We start from the raw sequence: 21446 nt of genomic DNA, 5'->3' as shown, positions 1-21446 counted from the left end.
CTCCATCCTTTCCTCACGCAGCCAATGTCCTTTATTAAAGAATATACCCGGCATCATTCATATCCAGTTGATGCATTCACAATATTCAGAAATTAGGTTCCATAAGGTTTGTAGCTGAGCCGCTAACATTTGCTGCCGAGGCAATAAATATTTGGCAAAAGACTGGGAGCAGGTCAAAGGGCGATTCATTTTGGGCAAATTGCAATAGAAAACATAAATAAAGCTGACATTTTAAAGGTACAGCATTTTAAAAATGCTAAGAAAATGTTTTCAGTCTGTAATTCTGCTCTGTCAAACTGAAATAATTTTATTTTTCCTCCCCACAGTTTCATTTTTCTACCTCTCCCCACATGCAGGAGAGATTTAATATGAGCTCAGCAACAGAGGTAAGTCACCTTTTATTATTGCGGTGACACCGTCTTTGTCGCTGGGTTTTTTAACTGTGGATTATTCTCTCTGGTTTTCTATCCAAAGGCACTGCATTTCTGCATCGCCTTTCCCAGCCTTGCTACCAGCCAAATTCACTTTAGAGCCAATGAAGTGCTTTTTGACGTCACCGTTGTAGTATCGGAAACGCAGCAGTCCATTGGCGCACAGATTTGATAAAGGTTTATGACCGGTTTAGATATGGTAGACAAAGGGAAACTGTTCCCATTAGCTGAAGATACAGGCACTAAGAAAGACAGGTTTGAAATTTTGGGCAAGAGCTACAAAGAGGGATGTGAGGAAGAACTATTCTACGCAGCGAGTGGTAATGGCCTGGAACTCGCTGCCCACCAGAGGGGTGGGAGCAGAGACGATGAATGATTTCAAAAGGAAATTGGATGGGTACGCGAGCTGAAATAAACTTGCAGGACTACAGGGAGAGAGAGCAGGGGAATGGGACTGACTGCATTGCCGTGCAGAGAGCCGGATAAGGCTCGATGGGCTGAATTGCCTCCTTCGTGCCACGATACAGCAAGCTCGCGCAAACAGCAGCGTGATAATTGACCAGATAATCTCATTTACTGATGTTGGTTGAGGGGTAAAAATTAGCCAGGAAACTGGGGCGAACTCCCCTGCTCTTCTTAAATATGGAATCTCTTTATGTCTACATGAGAGGGAATATGGGCCTCAGTCTAGCATCTCATCTGAAAACACACAGGCGCTATACCAGTAGCCCTACCTCCACTAACCAATAGGAGCAGAAGTCCATTTAGGTACCCATTGAGCAAGACAGGGTGAATAAAGCCTATTGTAACACCCACAACTACCACCCAGCTGGGACCAGCTAACTTGGCCCACAATAGGACTTGCTCTGTATGGCTTAGAGATGAATACCTTTGAGCTGTGTGGAGGGTGACCAGTTGGAATTGGGGGACCATCACTTCTCAACTGACTGTTTCTCCACTCCCAAACCCCGCTAATTCGGTTTCGGTGCTGTGTTTCTAGGACAAGATGAAGGAAATGAAGAAGCTCCAGGAGTTTCTCGGAGATTTGGTGACACTGGGGTCACTGCAGGTAAGAGGATTAGGAGGGAGACAGAAGGAACCTGCCGTTATGTACCTGCCTTTAAGGCCCTTTCAGGACCTCAGGATTTTGTGAAAGAAGTATTTTATTGTTTGAAGCAGTGTCACTGTAGTAACCTCGAATATAAGAACTTAAGAAATCGGGGCTGGAGTCAGCCACTCATCCCCTCAAGCCCACTCCCCAATTCAGGAAGATTATAGAAGATCTGCCTAGGGTATGTGGCAGCCAATTTGCACACAGCAAGATCCCACAAACAGCAATGAGATGATGACCTATTGTAATGATGTTGAACGAGGGATGAAATATTGGTTCAGGACATCGGAGAGCACTCCCCCTTGCTCTTCTTCAAAATAATGGCCGCAAGACCTTTGACGTCCATCTCATAGGGCAGATGGGGTCTCAGTTTAATCCCTCATCCAAACGACAGCTGCTCCGACCATGCAGTACGCCCTCAGTGACTGCACTGAGGAGTGCCGACCTAGACTTTGTGCTCAAGCCTCTGAAGAGGGTACTTGAACTCACCACCTTCTGGCTGTAGTCCGATCTTACAATCCACAAATGGAGGATTTAACGTTATGGGAAATCGCAGCACTGATCAGCCATTCCATGATAGTGACCGTTTTCTTCTCGTCCCTTTCTCAGGGTTTCCGATACTTCCAGCCCTGGCTGAGGGGCCGTGAGGAGCTGCTGCTGACTGTGGTGAACGAGGATGTTGTAAGTATTGTCCTAAGCTGCCTTTGGCACTTTGTACAAATCCTAATCTTGTCACAGAACTTTAGGGACATTCCAAACCCTACAAAGCAGTTCCCTGTGTTTGCTGTTCATAGTCTCAGTAGCACGTGCAACAACCATGGGGGAGACGATAGCGTAATGGTAATATCACTGGATTGGTAATCCAGAGGCTTAGGCTAATGCCCTTGGAATACTGGTTCAAATTCCACCACAACAGTTAATAATTCCGGAATTGAAAACTAATCTCAGTAGTGGTGACTATGACAACTATCATTGACTCTCATATTAAAAAAAAAACTGTCTGGTTCACTCAAGTCCTTTACCCGGTCCGGCCTAGAAGTGACTCCAGACCCACAGCAATGTGGTTGATTCTTAACTGCCCTCTGAAATGTCCCTCCATCTTCACAAGGGGTAGTTAGGGATGGGAATACATTCCGGCCTTGCCAGTGACACTCACATCCCATCAATTAATTTTTTAAAAAAGCTCTCCACCCTACCAGTGGTGGTTTCCCACTCCTCATGGGTGTGTCGTAGAATGATTAATAGAGGCTGATTGTTGTGATTTTGCCAATTGTATCATGCGACTACCAGGATGGCAGAAGTTTTTAATTAAGACCTAAACAATGTCTTGTACGAATTAAAAGGTTAATGCTGATAGGGTTAGGTGAAGTCAGGTGGGAGGAGACTCGTCTGACCAGTTGGGTCCAATGTCCTGTTGCTTTGCTATACATTCTATGACTGGCAGATGGTGTCAAACAGCACGCCCCTTAGGCAGTGCACTAACCGGACGCAACCAGCCCATGCTTGTAAAACCCTGAACGCGATGTCTATCGTTAGGTGTGATTGGAAAGCATTTGCTGAACAATCCTGAGTGTGCTAAGAATGACACTATCAGCCAATTTAAGATTATCAGTCAGACTCACAATGTGGCTCACTTACGCTTGCAGGGACCTCTCCTCTGCAGGCAAAAGGAACATGTCCAGGCATTGTACCTCTTTTGAATTAAACAAAAGCACAGGGGCAACAGTACCCTGATGCATTCTCCGTGGCAACACCTCAACCAATCAGAGCTGACTTGCCAACTAATCAACATACTCTTCTCATGCAGTATAAATTGTTGCTCCCTTTGAGATTTGACATTCTTGCATCTGATGAGTGCAAGACGAAAATCTTCAGTGGGCTGGGCGACCTGCTTCGCAAAACACGTCCATTCAGTCCGAGTGTGACCCCCGACCTCCCAGCTGCTTGCCGGTTCAATTCACCATCTCGCTCTCATGCTCACATTTCTGTCTTCAGCCTGCTGCAATGTTCCAGTGAAGCCCAACGCAAGTTTGAGGGACAGCACTCCATCTTCCGATTATGCGCTTTACAGCCTTCTGGACTTAACATTGAGTTCAGCAGCTTCAGACCATGAACTCTGTTCTCCATTGTGATTCTTTTCCCCCTAGTGCCAGTCTGTATCTTGTTTTGCTTTCAGACAGAGCTGACCTCTGCTACTCACACCCACCCTGGACCAATGCTCAGTACCTTTACTACTACCATTCCCACTCTTTGCCTTTCATTCCTTAACATCAATGTAATTTAATCTCCCCTACCCTCTAACCTAACCCTAATCTTCCCTTTTTTCTCCACCTGACCCCTCCCACCTTTCGCAACAGCATAAAACTCTCACTTCAGGTTCGCGAAGAGTCATATTGGACTTGAAACATTAACTCTGTTTCTCTCTCCACAGATGCTGCCAGACCTGCTGAGTTTTTCCAGCATTTTCTGTTTTCGCTTTTATTTTAGTTTTGGCAGCATGTCTCTTTTTTCAGCAGTGCGTTCAATGTAATTCTAGCACACGCACAATGGGCAGAAAGGCCTCCTTCTATTGCTGTAATTTCCATCTTTCTGAACCACAAGTCTATCTCTTCCTTCTCACGCCTTTCCAGAGCTGGCGATTGGCTAGTCTCCCCAGGAGCCTGGTTCATTCTCCCGACGAGGATTGTGGAGCTGCTGACCTGCCCTACGCTGACCAATCTCTGCTGACATCGCTGCGATCACAGAAGAGGTAAAAGAATTCTGCTTCCCCACCGTCCCCTTCCCCCAACCCCCTTCTCCCCCCATCCCCCGCCCGCCCCACCACGTGTCAGTGGTCAAATTCATCGGCAAGCACTGGGAAACCACTGGCGAGCTCCAGATCAATTGGAACAGTCGGCAAAAGTGCCAGGAAATTCCCAAAACGGAAACGGGAAATGTTCAGAATTCGCGGCAGGCCAGTCAACATTGGAAAGAGGGAAATCCAGTTTGCGTGTCAGAATCCAACCAGACTTCACAACCGTCCCTCTTCCCAGATATTGCTGGACCTGTCCTGTCGGTGGACAAAGTGCAGAGTCCCAGGATTTCCTCACTCTCCCTGATTCGCATGTCTAGTTCTGTGGGCGGACAAGGGAAAACCACCACCATTTAACTTCCCTGCATGAGTTCTGGGCCTGGATTCATGTCCGGCATTCCCTACAGGCGCCACTCCTCACGGGAACACCCAGATACTGAGACGGGTCAGTTCCTCCCAAGCAGCCTCACAGCAGCACCGGTTGTATATGGGGGCAGCTGTGTTGTACCCAGCCTTCTGCACTCTGATCCCCCACTGTGTACCCCACTCCTCTACCTTTTGGATAGGATGCTAAATGGAGGCCCGGTTTACATTCAGGTGGACAACAGCATGTGTCACGTTGACCTGCGTTGCAAGGGGATTGGAATGCACGAATAATTATTGCTACGATTATTCAGGGCTTTGGTGAGACCACACCTGGAATATTGTGCATAGGAAAGATAAGCTAACATTGGAGGCAGCGCAGTGTAGTTTCACTAGGTTGGTCCCTGGGATGAGGGGGGCTGTCCTATGATGAGAGGCTGAATGAATTGGGCTTATGTTCCCTGGAGTTTAGAAGAATGAGAGGTGATCTCATTGTAACAGACAAGATTCTGAGGGGGCTTGGATCAGCTAGACACTGAGAGGTTATTCCCCCGGCCGGGGAATCTTAAAACACGGGGGCACAGTCTCGGGATAAAGGGCCGATCGTTTAGGACTGAGATGAGGAGAAATTTCTTCACTCAAAAGGTTGTGTGAATCTTTGGAATTCTCGACCCCAGAGGGTTGTGGATGCTCCATCGTTGAACACATTTAAAGCTGGGAAGACAGATTTTTGGTCTCTCAGGGAATCTAGGGATATGGGGAGGTGGGGGCAGGAAAGTGGAGTTGAAGCCCAAGATCAGCCACGATCGTATTGAACGGTGGAGCAGAGACTCGACAGGCCACATGGTTTACTCCTGCTCCTATTTCGGATGTCCGTATGTCCTCCTTTCGCTCCTTCCATTGTTTTTCTCTCTCCCATTAATGGTTTATTTTCCTTTTCTCCACAGAATGAGTGGTTGTGGTTACACTGACACGGGGCTGCCTCCAGCATCTCCCTGTGACCGAGAAATTGCGCTCCCAGTAAGTAACCGAGCGATGTCGTCTTTGCTGCAAATATACCTGCTTTCAGGACCGGGGCAGTCTGATGTGCTAACACTGCTGCGCTCTCTTTCTCCCTTTGCTTTGCCTCGCATGCCCGCGCTCCGTGTTTACATCAGTGCTTATCGCATTGTGACAAGGTCGCCTAATGGCCTGCCTGTCTCCAACAGGAACTGAACTGCACCCTCTTCCTGTTGGCGTGCTACGCCAAGTACCAGTGCCCTTACGTGTGGATCCGATCAAACCACGAGCGCCTCGTGAAAACGGCTGGCGGGCCCTGGGCAGCCAAGGACAGCCCTCTGAAGCTGAACGCCACCCGGGATTGGCACCGGAATGGTAACGTTTTCGACCGCACAGCTTGTCTGTAAATCGTGTTAACCGGGCTTTGCTTTGGCCCCAATACGTCGCCTGAGCGACCAGGTGGGCCTTGACAGTGAAAGGCAATGCAGACAGGTATGTGCCCTCCCTCCCACCCCCCACCCCAACCTCCCCGCTTGTGCACTCAGCAGGGCCACTGGATAGCCGTCAGGAATTAACCCCTGGCCAAGCTTTCTTAGTTCACCTTAGTTTTCTGAGTGCACCCGGACCATTGCCCCGTTAAGAGGCCAATGGTAGTGTAGTAGTAACGTCACTGGACATTAATCCAGAGGCCCGGTCTCATGCTCTGGGGCTACGTGTTCAAATCTCACCACAGTAGCTGGTGGAATTTAAATTAAATTAATAAACCTGGAATTGAAAGCTAGTCTCAGTAACGGTGAGCATGATTGTCATAAAAACCCATCTGGCTCACTAATGTCCTTCAGGAAAGGAAATCTGTTGTCCTCTCTTGTCTGGTCTACATGTGACTCCAGACCCACAGCAGTGTGACTGACTCTTAGCTGCCCCCTGGAATGGTGTGGCAAGCCCACTCAGTTCAACAAATGCTGGCCTTGTCAGTGCCGCCCACACCCCATGAAAGAATTAAAAAAGTTAGCCTTTGACCTCCCTGATTCATGTGGCTCAGAGATGGTGACTTTACCTCAAAGTAATCCGGGAACACAGACGTCACTCATCATCCTTTTGTTGGAGGCCCCCTCTCCGAGCATCCCCGGTCTAATCTCTGGTCAGTGCTCTGTACCGAACTGTTAAAGAATGAGGAATTGGAGGAGGCCATTCATCCCCTCGATCCTGCTCTCCCGTTCAATTCAATCATAGCCGATCTGTACCCCAAAAACATCAACTTGCCTTTGCCCAATGGCCTTACCTGAACAGAAATGCATCGACTGGCAACACCATTCGGCCCATCAAGACTACTCCTTTCTCAGAGCGGAAGGACCCGACTAATTTCTATTCAATACAGTGAAGGGTGTTAGTCCTGGGACATTAGAACTCTTGTCCCCATGTCATTAGTCCGGGACTCTGGATTACTAATCCAGTAGCGTAACCACTATGCTACCGTACCTCATTGACTGCAAAGTGCTTTGGATGTCCTGAGATGGTAAAACACAAGGACAAAAGAATTAGGAGCAGGAGTCGGCCTTTGGCCCCTCGAGCCTGCTCCGCCACTCAGTAAGATCATGGCTGATCTGATTGTGGCCTTAACTCCAATTCCCTGCCTGTTCCCCGTAACAATTGACTCCCTATAGATCAAAGATCTGTCTAACTCAGCTTTGAATAGATTCAATGACCCTGACTCTACTGCTCACTGGGGAAGAGAGCCTCACATCCCAATGACCCAACCGAGAAAGGAAATTCCTCCTCATCCCCGTCTTAAATGGGAGACCCCTTGTGCTGAAACCGTGTTCCCTAGTTCTAGATTCCCTCTCAGCATCCACCCTGTCCAGCCTCCTCCGAATCTTATATGTTCCAATAAGATCACCTCTCCAAACTCCAATGAGTATAGGTCCCAATCTGCTCAACCTTTTCTCATAGAGAAATCCTTCATCCCAGGAATCAACCGAGGGAACCTTCTGCTAACTGCTTCCAATGCAATTATATCCTTTCTTAAGGAAGAAGACCAAAACTGTACACGGTACTCTAGGGGCTGAATTTTACCCTGATCGGGTGAGCACGTAAACCCCGGTCGGACATGAAATCACAAAAGTCGGAAGCCCACCCGCCAACAATTAAGAGGGAAAATAAACCCATTAACGGACCAATTGACTCCGATTTTTCATGGTCTGTCCAACCTTACGGTTGGCGGACGGGTGAATTGGCTGGGCGGACTTTGCTTTATCCATGAAACCGCATCCAAGGGCGGGATGAGATTTCCGTTATTAAATCAAATGAAAATCTACGGACAGCATTTTTATTATCGATACCATCAAGGTGCCTGATTGTGATGCTCGGACGTTTTTCTCTCTCTGATTTTGAAAACTTTACTTCATGGTTTTCGGGCCTGCAGCCTCCCTGAGGCAGCCTCTCTGCCTTCGAGGAGCTTTCTCACAGCGCTGGCCCCTGCCCACGGAAACATCATCGCTCACTCTCCTCCCCCCCCCCCCCCCCACCCCAGCCCGGCAGCGCTGAGCTTTTCACCGCGCGTTTCACACCGGTCAGGCTGTTAATTGGCCAGCGAGCGTGAAATCGCAGTTGGGGTCCGATCGTGGTCGGCAGTCTGTTTCCCGACCGCTCCCGGACCCGCCGATTGCACCCGTCCGCCGAGCTGAAAACTCAGGCCTAGGCGTGGTCTCACCAACACACGGTACAGCTGTAGCAGGGCGCAATAGAAATGCAGGCCCCCTTCATTCTTTTCCCTGGTAACCAGCAGGCAACAGCGCTCCCGATTGCTTCCCAGCGACCTCCCCTCTCCCCCACCCCACCAACACCGCCCCCCCCCCCCACCGCCAAGAAACAGCTTTCCTGCCCTCAGCAGCGTCTTGCTCTCTGTCTCTCTGCAGACCGACTGATTTGGGAAATTGTGGCGGAGCTCGTGGAACTCTGCACGTGGCCTCCGCCATCGAACCCGTTCACCCTGGACATCAGATACTTTGAGTCCCTCCCTCTGATCGAGAGATTCCTGGCATCAGGGGCCATGGCCAACTTCCTCCAGAGGATTGTGATCTACGGAAACCGGGAGAAGCTCTATTACAGCAAAGGTAATGTGCAGTGTGTTAGCATCAACGGTTAACAAAAAAAGCCATTCCTCACCTCCTGTTTGTACTTTGACTCTTACTTTTGTTTTTCAATAAGCAGCAACTTTATCTTTCTGATTCTAACATGTGAATTGGCTCCATAAATATCAGATTCTCACTAATAAACCCAATAGGGGAATTGAGGGGAAACGTCTTTACCCAAGGAGTGGTGAGAATGCAGAACCCACGACCACAGGGAGCGGTGGAGACGAGTACTGTACTTGCATTTGAGGGGAAGCTGGATAAACACGTGAGGGAGCAGCGAATCGAAGGATATGCTGATAACGTGAGATGAAGAGGTGGTGGGAGGAGGCTGGTGTGGAGCATGGAGCAGCTGGACCATTACTTTGCTGTAACGCTTTAAGTATGGAAAACTAACCGCCACCTTAGTCTCCGGACCCTGCTACCACTGCCACCGAACTCCAGGCCCCTCCCGCCCCCTGACAACTCCCTCCAACCCCCACCCCTACTTCCCCAACCCAATACTTACCCTGCTCCTCACCGCCATTGATGCTTCCACTACCTGCTGGAAACTGCCGGCAGCAGAGCCGGACTCACCATCGCTCCCGGTTCCCATCGGCCCTGCGACCTGAGCTCTCCAGAGTCGGAGGAGCAAAGAAAGAGGGGAGGGGAAGTTGGAGAGTGTGGCGGAGAGAGAGAGATAGAGGGGGGGAAGTGGGGAGAGGAGAAAGAGAGGAAGTGGGGGGGAGAGAGAGGAGCGGAGAGAGAGAAAGATAGAGGGGAAGAAAAAGGGGCGGGGAGAGAGAGGAAGAAAACTGCTGTAATCGAGTGGAAAGATGGGGGATTCTGGGGTGGTGCGGAAGAAAGTTGCTCTGGGGAGGGCGGGAGGTTGGTGGGGGGAGAAAATTGCTCCGGATGGGGACGGGAGGTGGGGGAGAAAACTGCTGCAATCCTGGGGGTGGGGGGGCGGGGAGCGGGGTTGTCTTGCACTTGTTATCGGTTATGAAGAGAAACATAAAACTGGTTTATCCAAACCTATGTTAAAACAGGCTGGTTTTTCTAAAGTCAGATCAGTTTGATGATGTTTGAAGCTATCGAAATTCGGAAATATGGAAAATAAACTTTATGATCGTTTTCAGTGTCAGAATGCTTAAGCTAAGTAACTTTGCTAATCACAACTGTTTGGGCACCGTGGTTTGGGAAAATTGATGGCAATGATGCTACTTGCAATGTTAAATGATCGCTAAATGATTGCTTTTGAGTGTAATTGATGCCAAATCAGTGCAAATGAACCCTGTTGACCGCAAAATGCTGTCAAATGATGTGAAAATGTTTGGGTGGGGGACATTACTGAAAACAAACTAGTGATCATTATGCCATTCCTGTTTATGGGATCTTGCTGTGCGCACATTTGCTATCGGGGTTCCTACATTTCAAAGGTGATAGACTTCAGAAAGTGTTTCATTCGTTCCCAAGCGCTTTGGGGGTGACCTGAGGTTGTGAAGTGAATTGCAAGTTTTTTTTACATATGTTGTGCGCTCCTCATTTAAACATCCTCATGTTTGCAGATGCAAACCTCCATCATCCGATGAAGGCCAGAGGCTAGGAATCCTGCGGCGAGTAACTCACCTCCTGACTCTCCAAAGCCTGTCCACCATCTACAAGGCACAAGTCAGGAGTGAGATGGGATACTCCCTACTTTCCTGGATGAGTGCAGCTCCCACAACGCTCAAGAAGCTCGACACCATCCAGGACAAAGCAGCCCCGCTTGATTGGCACCACATCCACAAACCTTCACACCCTCCACCACCGACGCACATTAGCAGCAGTGTGTATACCATCTACAAGATGCATTGCAGAAACTCACCAAGGCTCCCTCAACAGCACCTTCCAAACCTACAACCCCTATCATCTAGAAGGACAAGGGCAGCAGACAATTGGGAACACCACCACCCGAATGTTCCCCTCCAAGCCACTCACCATCCTGACTTGGAAATATATCGGCCGTTCCTTCACTGTCGCTGGGTCAAAGTCCTGGAACTCCCACCCTAACAGCACTGTGGGTGTACCTACACCACAGGGACTGCAGCGGTTCAAGAAGGCAGCTCACCACCACCTTCTCAAGGGTCAATTAGGGAAGGGCAATAAATGCTGGCCTAGCCAGTGACACCCACATCCCCGTAAATGAATAGAAAAAAGTTTCAGAAGCTACTGAAGCCCATGCTCCCCACCTGCAGTGTCACAAAGCCACTCTGAGGGAGTGGCTCTTCTCCTGCCCTGGGGGAACCCCCGGTAGATTCTTAAGAAAACCTTGTCGGCAGGCATGCATACTTTGCAACGTCCTGCTGTGATGATTTTTTTTGGGTCACATTTTTACGTCAGCATGTAACATTGAAACCATATTCTGCCCTGGGCACCTCACCTGCATCAAGGATACATTGACATTGGAGGGAGTGCTGCGCAGATTCACCAGAATTATACTGGGATTTAGAGGATTAAATTATCGGAACAGGCTCAAGGGGCTGAGTGGCCTCCTGTTCCCGATATGTAAACGTTTCAAATAAAAATCCTTCTGTAAGCAGTAAAGGTGTTATTGCAAACTCTGGCCAGTAGGTGACGCAGTGCAGTGAAGTCTGCCATCTCATAGACATTAAAAAAACCTTCTATTCATGAAACGACTGTAGGCAATTTACTGTTTGTGGGAGGGGGCTGGGGGGTTGTAGCATGCCTCCCTGTTAAAAATGGCTTGCATTCCTTTGAGGCAGAAGGTCTGAGGGGTGATCTGATCTAAGCAGCAACGTGTTTATATAGTATCTTTAATGTCGCAAAATGTTCCAAACCACTTCTCAGGAGCAAAATTTGACACTGAGCCACGTGGGTGATAATAGGACAGGTGGACAAAAATCTTGGCTAAAGAGATTTTAAGGAGCGTCTTAAAGGAGCAGAGAGAGAGGCAGAAAAACAGAGGGGTGCAGGGAGGGAATTTCATAGAGTGGATAAAAGAAACTATTTCCTCTGGTAGGGGTAGTCCAGAAGGAGGAAAATAATCTTTATATTAGAGCTAAGGCATTTAAGAATGACGGAAGCTGATGGAATTCTGGAACTCTCTCCACACACACACCCCCAAAAGGCTGCAGAGGCTGGGGGACAGTTGGAACTTTTAAGACTGAGATTGATAGATTTTTGCGGGAGTGCGGTAAGAGTGTTAGGGGAAATGGAGCTGAATGAAGTAAAGGGAGTTGAGATACAGATCATTTGTGATATAACTGAGCAAATGGAACAGGCTGAATGGCCTCCAGTGTAAATGTGGACACAGGAGCTAGAAATCCTTATGTAAATAGTTCCCTGTAACTGTGTTTTTGCAAGCTCTGGCCAGGAGGTAGTGCTGTACATCAAGTTTCTGAAGTCTCCCATCTCATGGACCTAAAAATAAGCTCCTATTCATTGAATGACAATAGGCAATTCACTATTGAGTGCTGGGGTGGGGATGCAGGCCGGGGGGGAAGGGTGGGTTGGGTCGTTTAGGGGTTGGCATGTCTCCCTGTTAATTCCCAGGAGCCATGCAACTGGTTTTGTTTTGTCTTTCAGTTTTGGAGGAGCTAGAAACCCTGAACAGGTTTCACGTTAAATCTCTCCACGAGATGCAGAAACAGAAGCGGAGAGAGATGGAGGAGGAGGCGGACGGTGAATACGGGATTGACAGCAACTTATCCAACGGCGAGTGACTGGGCCATTACCTTTCATCTAAAACTCTGGAACAAATCCAGCCAAGCGTAGTGTAGGCAAGTAGACTATATGGATAAAGGGAGGGACAAAGGAGCATAAAGTCGTGAAATGGGGGTTGATTCTGAACTTTTAAAGTGTCAATTTTGTGTGCAGGGAGGGAGGTTCCCAGAACGATCTTTTTTTACTCAACTACCATGATGTTGGAAATGCCGGGGGGGTCAGAGTAGCAACACAGGTCATTCAATTTGGGTTATTGTGTAAACATTGAAAGATCAGAGAAGAGAAGAGAGATGGGAGATGTAGGGCGAGACCAACTGAGGGATGGAGGATGGAGGGAGAGACAACCTGAGGAATGGAAGGTGGAGCATGGAGCTGGAGAGAAGGACAGACTGAAGAAGGGCAGGTGGAGGGAGAGACACAGCGAGGGATGGGAGTTGGAGGGAGAGGCAAACTGAGGAACAGAAGGCGGAACATGAAAACCGACTGAGGGATGGGGGCTGGAGGGAAGGACAAACTGGGGAAGAGAGGATGGAGGGAGAGACACAGTGAGGGATGAGAGATGGAGGGAGAGGCAAACTGAGGAACAGAAGGCGGGGTATGAAAACCAACTGAGGGATGGGGGCTGGAGGGAAGGACAAACTGAGGAAGAGCAGATGGATGGAGAGCCACCTTGTTAAATTGTTAAATTTGGCTTATGAATTAAGAGCATAATTTTTGATCAGGAGTTAGCTCCTCCGATGGCTTGGTGGTATGGGCTGAGCTGAAGGTGCCAGAAGAGCTGGTCTCAAGTCGAGTTCAGTACTGGGCTCCAGTGCTCCTCATAGAAGGCAGGGAAATATCAGCCAAGTAATACAAACTGGTGATTCTCACTTGGAAATGTGTGCACCCAAATGGGCTATAAACCCCTGCGGGTAAATAGCACTCACTTTTCAGGAAGAGGGGGCAAATAGATGAGGTATAAGAGCCTGTGGAACTGGAGCAAGCGAGAATCAGAGCCATCAGGTGAGCAAGGGTGAAAATCAGCACATCTCACACACACTACCTCCCCTGTCCGATGGTCCTCAGTTCTCCGCGCCTGTGTGTGTGCACGTTCTCAGTAATTGCCATTGATTCAGACTTCATGAACTGATAATAAAGATCCTCACTATATTCAGGTGAGTGCTACTTGTACTGTTTTTTTAATCTGGTCGGCCGCTCTCTTCTCTTTAAGGTTCTTCCCACTCCCCAACACTACCCAAGAATGTGGGAAGGCTTTGTTCCCAGATCTAAAGCACTGGGTTCGGTGCCAAATTGAGGGATATGGGGCTAAGTGGAGTTGAGGTAGTGGATCGGCTGTGATTGTTGGGGAAGGAAACAGTTAACTCACACGGAGTTCAGTTGCTAATTATCAGTTAATAACCTACACGCCCATTTGGTTGTATAAAAGGGAAAGCAGGTGAGACAAGTTCTCCCTGAGGAGAGTTTTATGCGCCAGAAATAAAACTCCAACCAAAGGACTCAGTCTTGGTCTCAGACCTCATTGCCAAACAGCTACTGGAGTTTAACAATGATCGCGGCTGTAATTTTTTTTTGGCCCGGATTTTACAGCCCCTCCAGCTCGGCGGTATATTACGGTTCCACCGAACTGAATGGAGATTTAAACAGCTCGCCGCATCCCCTGGGGTTGTGGGGGGGGGAGATATGGGTGGGGCGGGGATATGGGTTGGGGGGAGATACGAACAGCGGGGTCATAAAATCCTGACCTATATTTCATGGAATGGCACGTCGCTGGCAAGGCCAGCATTTATTGCCCATCCCTAATTGCCCTTGACCTGAGTAGCTTGCTTCAGAGGGCAGTTAAGAGTCACCCACATTGTTCTTGAGCCTGGAGTCACACGTAGGCCACACCAGGTAAGGACGGTAGGTTTCCTTCCCTAAAGGGACATTAGTGAACCAGATGCATTTTTTACAACAATCAATAATAGTTTTATGGCCGCCATTACTGAGACTAGCTTTGCATTCCAGGTTTTTTTATTATTTAATTGAGCTCAAATTCCACCAGCTGCCATGATAATTCGAACCCATGTCTCCGGGGCCCTCCCCCGGGCCTCTGCATTACTAGTCCGGTGTGACACCAGCTCCCCATAAACAGACAGATCACGGACCGTACTCAGCCAGCCCGCACGTGCAAAACCCAAAACAAAAGGTCTGTTGTTAGATGTGATTCCGCAATTGGACAGCACTTGCTGAACAATCCTGAATGCGCTAATAGCGACACTGACAACCAATTTAAAATATTCAGTCGCGCTCCTAACCTTACTCATTTACACCTGCTAGAAGTGCCGTACATTCATATGCAGAGGCCCGTTCTCTGCAAGCAAAAGGAATATGCTCAAGCCTTGCACTCTTTTTGAAGTTTCCAGGAGCTTAGGGAGCCTCTAGTTGCCCATTACTTACTCCATGACAATGCCTCGGCCAATCAGAGACAACTTGCCAACCGAGCAGCACCTTTTGCACCTGTGGTATAAATTGTTGTGATCTTTTGAAATTTGGCATTCTTGCGTTTGTCCTGATGAGTGCAAGACGAAAAGCTTCGGCAACTCGTCTCTCTTTTCAGCAATATCAGCCTCGATCTAACTGAATGGCGGAGCAGGCTCAAGGGGCCGAATGGTCTTCTCCAGCTTCAATTTCTTATGTTTTTTTTTTATTCATTCGTGTAGGCATGTTCATTGAGAGGTTCCCAATTTCTGTCCACCTGAATTTGACTGGGTCCCGCAGCCTGTTCAGGCTTTAGCTGGAACAAGCGCTAGATGCATCTTACCCCACCCCCCACAAACACAAAGTCACATCCAGGCAACAGCAAAACATTGGGCCCTCTCGGGCTGCTGCCACTTCTCCTTCCATGTGCCAGCGAGGGCAACCCATTTCTCCTGTACTTCAGAAAGGAAGAGTCTGCATTTCAAAAGTGCCGCTCATAACCTCACGATGTCCCAAAGGGCTTGGCTGCCGGTGAAGTGCCTTTCTTTTGAAACGTAGGAAACATGGCAGCCAATTTCTGCACAACAAGCTCCCACATACAGCAATGTGACGATGATCCAGCTAATCTGATTTAGTGATGTTGGCTGAGGGATGAATATTGGCCCAGGAGACAGGAGAGAGCTCCCATTCTCCTCTTTAAAATGGTGACCGTGGCACCTTTTATGATCGCCCCGGCCTTGAAAAATTCTGGATGGGGGCAACGGCAATGACGCCCAAGGAGCTCGACACCGTCCAGGACAAAGCAGCCCTGCTTGATTGGCACCCCATCCACCGCCGTAAACATTCACTCCCTCCACCCCCGACGCACCGTGGCAGCAGTGTGTGTACCATCTTATAAAGATCCACTGCAGCAACTCATCACGGCTCCTTCAACAGCACCTTCCAAACCCGCAACCTCTACCACCTGGAAGGACAAGGGCAGGAGATACGTGGGAACGCCACACTCCACCCTGATAACCAAGAACAGCTTATATTTATGTAGCGCCTTTAACATAACAAAACCTCCCAAAGTGCTTCATGAAAGATTTATAAGACCTAACCATGACTTCAGGCCACATAAGGAGATAGTAGGACAGGTGACCAAAAGCTCGGTCAAAAAGGTAGGTTTTAAGGAGCGTCTTAAAGGAGGAAAGCGAGGTATAGGGAAGGGATTCCAGAGCTTAGGGCCCAGGTAACTTGAGGGCAAGGCCACCAATGGTGGAGCGATTAAAACCGGGAATGGGCAAAAGACCAGAATTAGATGAACGCAGATATCCCAGAGGATTGTGAGGCTGGAAGAGATTACAGAGGTAGGGAGGAGACCAGGCCATGAAAACATTTGAAAACAATTTGAGAACTTTAAAATCAAGATGTTGCTTGACCAGGAGCCAATGTAGGTTAGCAAGCACAGGAGTGTTAGACAAATAGGACTTGATTTCAGGTAAGACATGGCTTTATGTTTCTGACCACCCCAGGTTTACAGAGGGTAGAATGTGGGAGACCAGCCAGGGGTGCGTTGGAATAGTCAAACCCAGAGTTAACCAAGGCATGCAGGAGAGTGTCAGCGGCAGATGACTTGGAACTTTATCGCCGTTCCTTCATCGTCACCGGGTCAAAATCCTGGAACTCCCTCCCTGACTGCACTGTGGGGGTACCTACACCACACGGACTGCAGCGGTTCAAGAAGGCAGCAGCTCACCACCACCTTCTCAAGGGAAGTTAAGGATGGGAAATTAATGCTGGCCTAGCCAGCGATGCTTATGTGCCCTAGAATGATTTTTTTTTTTTTGTTGAAAATTTGCCTGGATAGGTTTGCCTGTGGGGAAAATGGAAATGAGCAATGACAGAGCAACTTGAATGTTGTTGCTGCATTTGGTGCATTCTTACCCTTTAATGTCGTGGGATTCCCTCATCTGCGATGCCCTGAATCTCCCACATCCGCTGACTGACCTGCACTCACCAGTGCTTCACATTGTAACAACAGTTTATAATCTCCCAACTTTAGCTTTGGGCTGTGGAATTGACAACAATGTCACCTGCAACCTTTAATTTGCTGAGCGTTCTCTAAACGTAGCACAATACCCAAGCGGCAATCATCACTTGGCTGTGGTACGGGATGGGCTGGGTGCGGGGGAGGGGGAAAGCGGGTGCCCAGTACACATAGGATCAATAACCTCGGCATAAATCCACTAGAGAAGAAGATTGGAGGTGGCGGGATGGGAGTGGGTTGGGGGGGGGGGGGGGGGGGGGGGAAGGCTGCAGAACGGAAGCAATTTCAGCTTGCAATACAGAATAGAGTTTTATCTTGTGTCTTTCTTGCCAAATAGAATTGCTAAAGTCACTCCGAGGATCATTGGGAGTAGCAAAACCCTCCCAGGCCTGGTCTGTCAGAGATAAGGAGTTTACTTTGAAATTCTCTTATCAGCCGGGTAATTTGTGATCCATTACCTCTTGTTGTTGTCATCGCCACTGCCCTACAGAACACGTTCAGTAGAAACAAACCCGCAACCCCATCTCCCTCCACCCACCTCCAGTTTTCTAGTAAGACTTCACTGGCCTCCTTCTGCAATGCGTGGTTCTGCTTCTCAGGCAGTCCCTCGGGATCGAGGATGACTTGCCTCCACCCCAGGCCGTGGGTTCTGAGATGGCTGATCGGCCTGATGCGCAACCTGCGGACTCTGCCACATGCGGGACAGGCGTAGCTCGGAGGCTTGGGTAGATGGGTTTGTTTGAAGGTTTGTACACTCCCTCCAATGCCTCGACTTCACCGCTGCACATCCCCGACGAGATCTCTCGAGGTGTTCGGTCCCTTCCCGAATGAGCCTTCTCCATTTTGGTCAGTCAGAAGCCCAGGGTCTTCCTTGAGCCTGTGGGTATGTCTGACCTCTTCAGGGATACTTTGAGGACATCCCTAAAGTGTTTCCACTGCCCTCCTGGGAGTCTACTGCCGCGACCCAAGACCCAAGAAGGGTAGCCGCTTCCGGAGTCTGGTGTCGGGCAGACAAACGGCATGAGCTGCCCAGCGGTGCTGGTTTTGAGTGATTAAAGCACCTCGATGCTGGGCATGTCGGCTTGGGAGAGGACGCTTCTGTACTACCTTTCTTGCCACTGGAGTTGGAGGATCTTGCGAATGTCCCGCTGGTGGTACTTCTCCAGTGCTTTGAGGTGCCTGCTGTAGATATTCCAAATTACAATGCTGCCCTTTCAACTCCTGGATCTTCCAGTCAACAACAACGTACATTTATACAGCGCTTTTGTCCCAGTACATCAAGGGTTAATCAGACCCAAATTTGACACCGAGTCCTGTCTGGAAATATGAGGACAGGTTACTAACAACATAGTCAAGGTTTTACATGACGATAGAGAGAGAGAGGGGTGAAGAGGTTTAGGGAGGGAATTCCAGAGCTTACGGCGGCAGCTGAAGGTATGGCCGCCAATGGTGGCACAATTAAAATTGGGGGGTGCTCAAGAGGCCAGAGTTGGGGGAGCACAGGAACCTCAGAGGGTTGTGCTGGAAGAAATTGCAGGGATAGGGAGGGGTGAGGACCATGCAGGAATTTGAACGTGAGTTTAAGAATTTTTAATTTGAAGTGTTCACTATGAACCTCTTTGGAACATTGCCATCTCTAGAAAAACCTAAACCTCATATATAAAGTTTTAAAGCTCCCCTCCACCATTCGAAAGGTGTTGATCGCCTGTTCACTAGCTTTCTTCAACACCCCCCCATTAACTGCACTAAGACCAACCTCAGATGTACACTGCTTGCAGAAGTGGTTACACTGACACAGACATACACACATACACTCACACACTGACACTGAGGCACGCAGACACAGACACACACACCACACAGATACAAATACACACACACATTGACAGACACAAATACACACAAACAAACTGAAACAGACACATACACTGAGACAGGCACACACATTGACACAGACACACATTCTCTGACACGGACACTCTTGACACATGCACACTTACTCTGACACACATGCACACTCACACACATGGACACTAACACACACATTCTTTGACACACACACACTGACACATGTACACACACTGACTCACACAGACTTGCACACTCTGACACATGTACACTTACACACTCACTCTGACACACACACACTGACATATACAACTCACACTGACACACGCACACACTCACTGACACAATCACATTGACACACACTCACTGACACACACAATGGCACACACACGCACTCACACTGACCCACACATGCACTCACACTGACACACACATGCACACTCACACTGACACACACACACTCAGTGACACACGCACACTCGCACGCACACTCACACTCTCTTGACACACACACACACACTCTGACATACACAACTCACCCAGAAAGACAAAAGCATCACTCACCTCTCCCAACAAAGACAGTGCAACACTCGGAACCTTTGTCTGGAGTCCTGGACATGAGTCCCCTCATCACCCTTGTGCGACACCCCCTACCATCTCACATCCTCACCCACTTTGCAGGCTATTGCCAGGCACAAAATAGATGCAGTTCATCCTCCTCAACTCCACAAGAGCACTGGCCCAATCCAACAATGCATGCAGGTTAACTGGGAGAGCCTATGCGCTGGCAAGTCCAACCATCCACTACAACCCTACAGATTCTTTGCGGAGATGGTGGTGGTGCAATGGTAATGTCACTGGGTGGTTAGCAATCCAAAAGCCCAGGCAAATGCTTTGGGGCTATGGGTTCAAATCTGACCATGGTCAGTAATGGAATTTAAATTCAATAACTTAATATTAAATTAATTTAGAAAACCTGGAATTGAAAGCTATTCTCAGTAATGGTGACCATGAAACTATCATTGATTGTTGTAAGAACTCATCTGGTTCACTAATGTCTTTTAGGGGAGAAATTCTTCTGTCCTTACCCAGTCTGGCCTACATGTGACCAATGTGGTTGACTCTTAAATGCTGTCAAGGGCAATGAGGGATGGGCAGCAAATACTGACCTTGTCAGCAATGCTCACATCCCGAGTACGATTTTTAAAAAATCTGTACAAATATAGATATTGGTACTGTCACTGAGGCCTTCTATAAACACAAGATAAACTGGTCAATCACCTCATCGCTGGACCAGAATATCTACCCTTGTTTGGTCTGTGAGCAGCCACCGCATTTGCAAATCATCATCATAAGCATTTTGGTAGGCAAAAAAACACATTGGATGACCAGACTTAAGGTGTGATGTCCCTCCATCCTCCCCCAGTTCCAATGGTTAAATAGCTACGACTCACCATCAAGGGTCACTCAAGCATTTGAGTTACCATGGCAAGTTAAGGGACTGACTGACAACACCCAGGAAACTCTTGCCAACCAACTTGAAATGTTTCCACAGTCTTTTATTTGCTCTCACCCCCATGTTTGGGCAGTTGGAAACAAGGAACTGGTGGGGAGTTAAAACAAATACAGGGGAGTAGCAATGCTTCAGGGAAGGAGAGGGGCAGCGGAAGAGAGGCAGAAGTAAAGTAAGACATAAATTGATCTCAGATATAACAATAGCGCCTTTAACGCCTCGAAAATCATTATCCAAAAAAAATTGTCTCCAAGCCATATAATGAAATATTAGGATAGGTGACCAAAAGCTTGGTCAAAGAGATCAGTTTTAAGGAGCATCTTAAAGCCTTAATAGAGGTGAAGGTGTTTAGGGAGGGAATTCCAGAGCTTAGGGGCCCAGGCAGCTAAAGGCACGGCCGCCATTGGTGGAGAAATTAAAATTGGGGGATGCTCAAGAGGCCAGAATTGCGGGAACGTAAAGATCTCGGTGGGTTGTGGGGCTGGAGGAGGTTACAGAGATTTTCTTTTTAATTCGTTCATGGGGATGTGGGCATCGCTGGCTGGGCCAGCATTTATTGCCCATCCCTACTTGCCCTTGTTCAGGGGGCACTTAAGAGTCAACCACATTGCTGTGGGTCTGGAGTCACATGTAGGCCAGACCGGGTAAGGACAGCAGATTCCCTTCCCTAAAGGACATTAGTGAACTAGATGGGGGTTTTTACAACAATCACCGATGATTTCATGGTCATCATCAGACTTTTAAATACAGATATTTTTTTTATTGAATTCAAATTTCCCCATCTGCAGTGGCAGGATTTGAACCCGGGGCCCCAGAGCATTACCCTTGGTCTCTGGAATACTCGTGTAGTCAAAATACCACTATGCCATCGCGGGAAGGAGGGAAAAGGGGAGAAGGGGAAGGGGAAAGGGAGACTGTGTTGGAATAGTAAACTCTAGAAGCACAAAGGCATGGGTGGCACGGATGAAGACAGGCGATGTCACAGAGGTGAAAGTAGGTGGCTTGCTGATGAGAGAGGACGGGGGAATTGGATGCACACTCTGTACAACTCTACCCGAGACAAATAAC

General features: G+C 48.5%; 1 protein-coding gene across 1 annotated transcript; it reads left to right on the top strand.

Moving 5' to 3' along the window:
* Nucleotides 1–253: 253 nt before the first annotated feature.
* Nucleotides 254–13687, top strand: LOC144671686 (uncharacterized). The gene is made up of 8 exons (XM_078533702.1): nt 254–386; nt 1432–1500; nt 2152–2223; nt 4173–4291; nt 5644–5716; nt 5905–6070; nt 8611–8808; nt 12394–13687. Exons 1-8 carry the CDS (start codon nt 351–353, stop codon nt 12528–12530), a joined length of 870 nt encoding a protein of 289 aa, XP_078389828.1. The 5' UTR covers nt 254–350; the 3' UTR covers nt 12531–13687.
* The last annotated feature ends 7759 nt before the right edge of the window (nt 13688–21446 follow it).

Source organism: Cetorhinus maximus, chromosome 34 (genome assembly GCF_964194155.1).
Source record: "Cetorhinus maximus chromosome 34, sCetMax3.hap1.1, whole genome shotgun sequence".
Lineage (NCBI taxonomy): Eukaryota > Metazoa > Chordata > Chondrichthyes > Lamniformes > Cetorhinidae > Cetorhinus > Cetorhinus maximus.
Note: the sequence above shows the minus strand (reverse complement) of the source record. Positions and strands in the feature narration are given on the sequence as shown.

Coding starts and splice junctions, on each gene's coding strand:
- LOC144671686 (XM_078533702.1), top strand. CDS start 351: ATGCAGGAGAGATTTAATATGAGCTCAGCAACAGAG. Junction 2,224..4,172: donor CTGTGGTGAACGAGGATGTT/GTAAGTATTGTC, acceptor ACGCCTTTCCAG/AGCTGGCGATTGGCTAGTCT. Junction 4,292..5,643: donor TCGCTGCGATCACAGAAGAG/GTAAAAGAATTC, acceptor TTTTCTCCACAG/AATGAGTGGTTGTGGTTACA.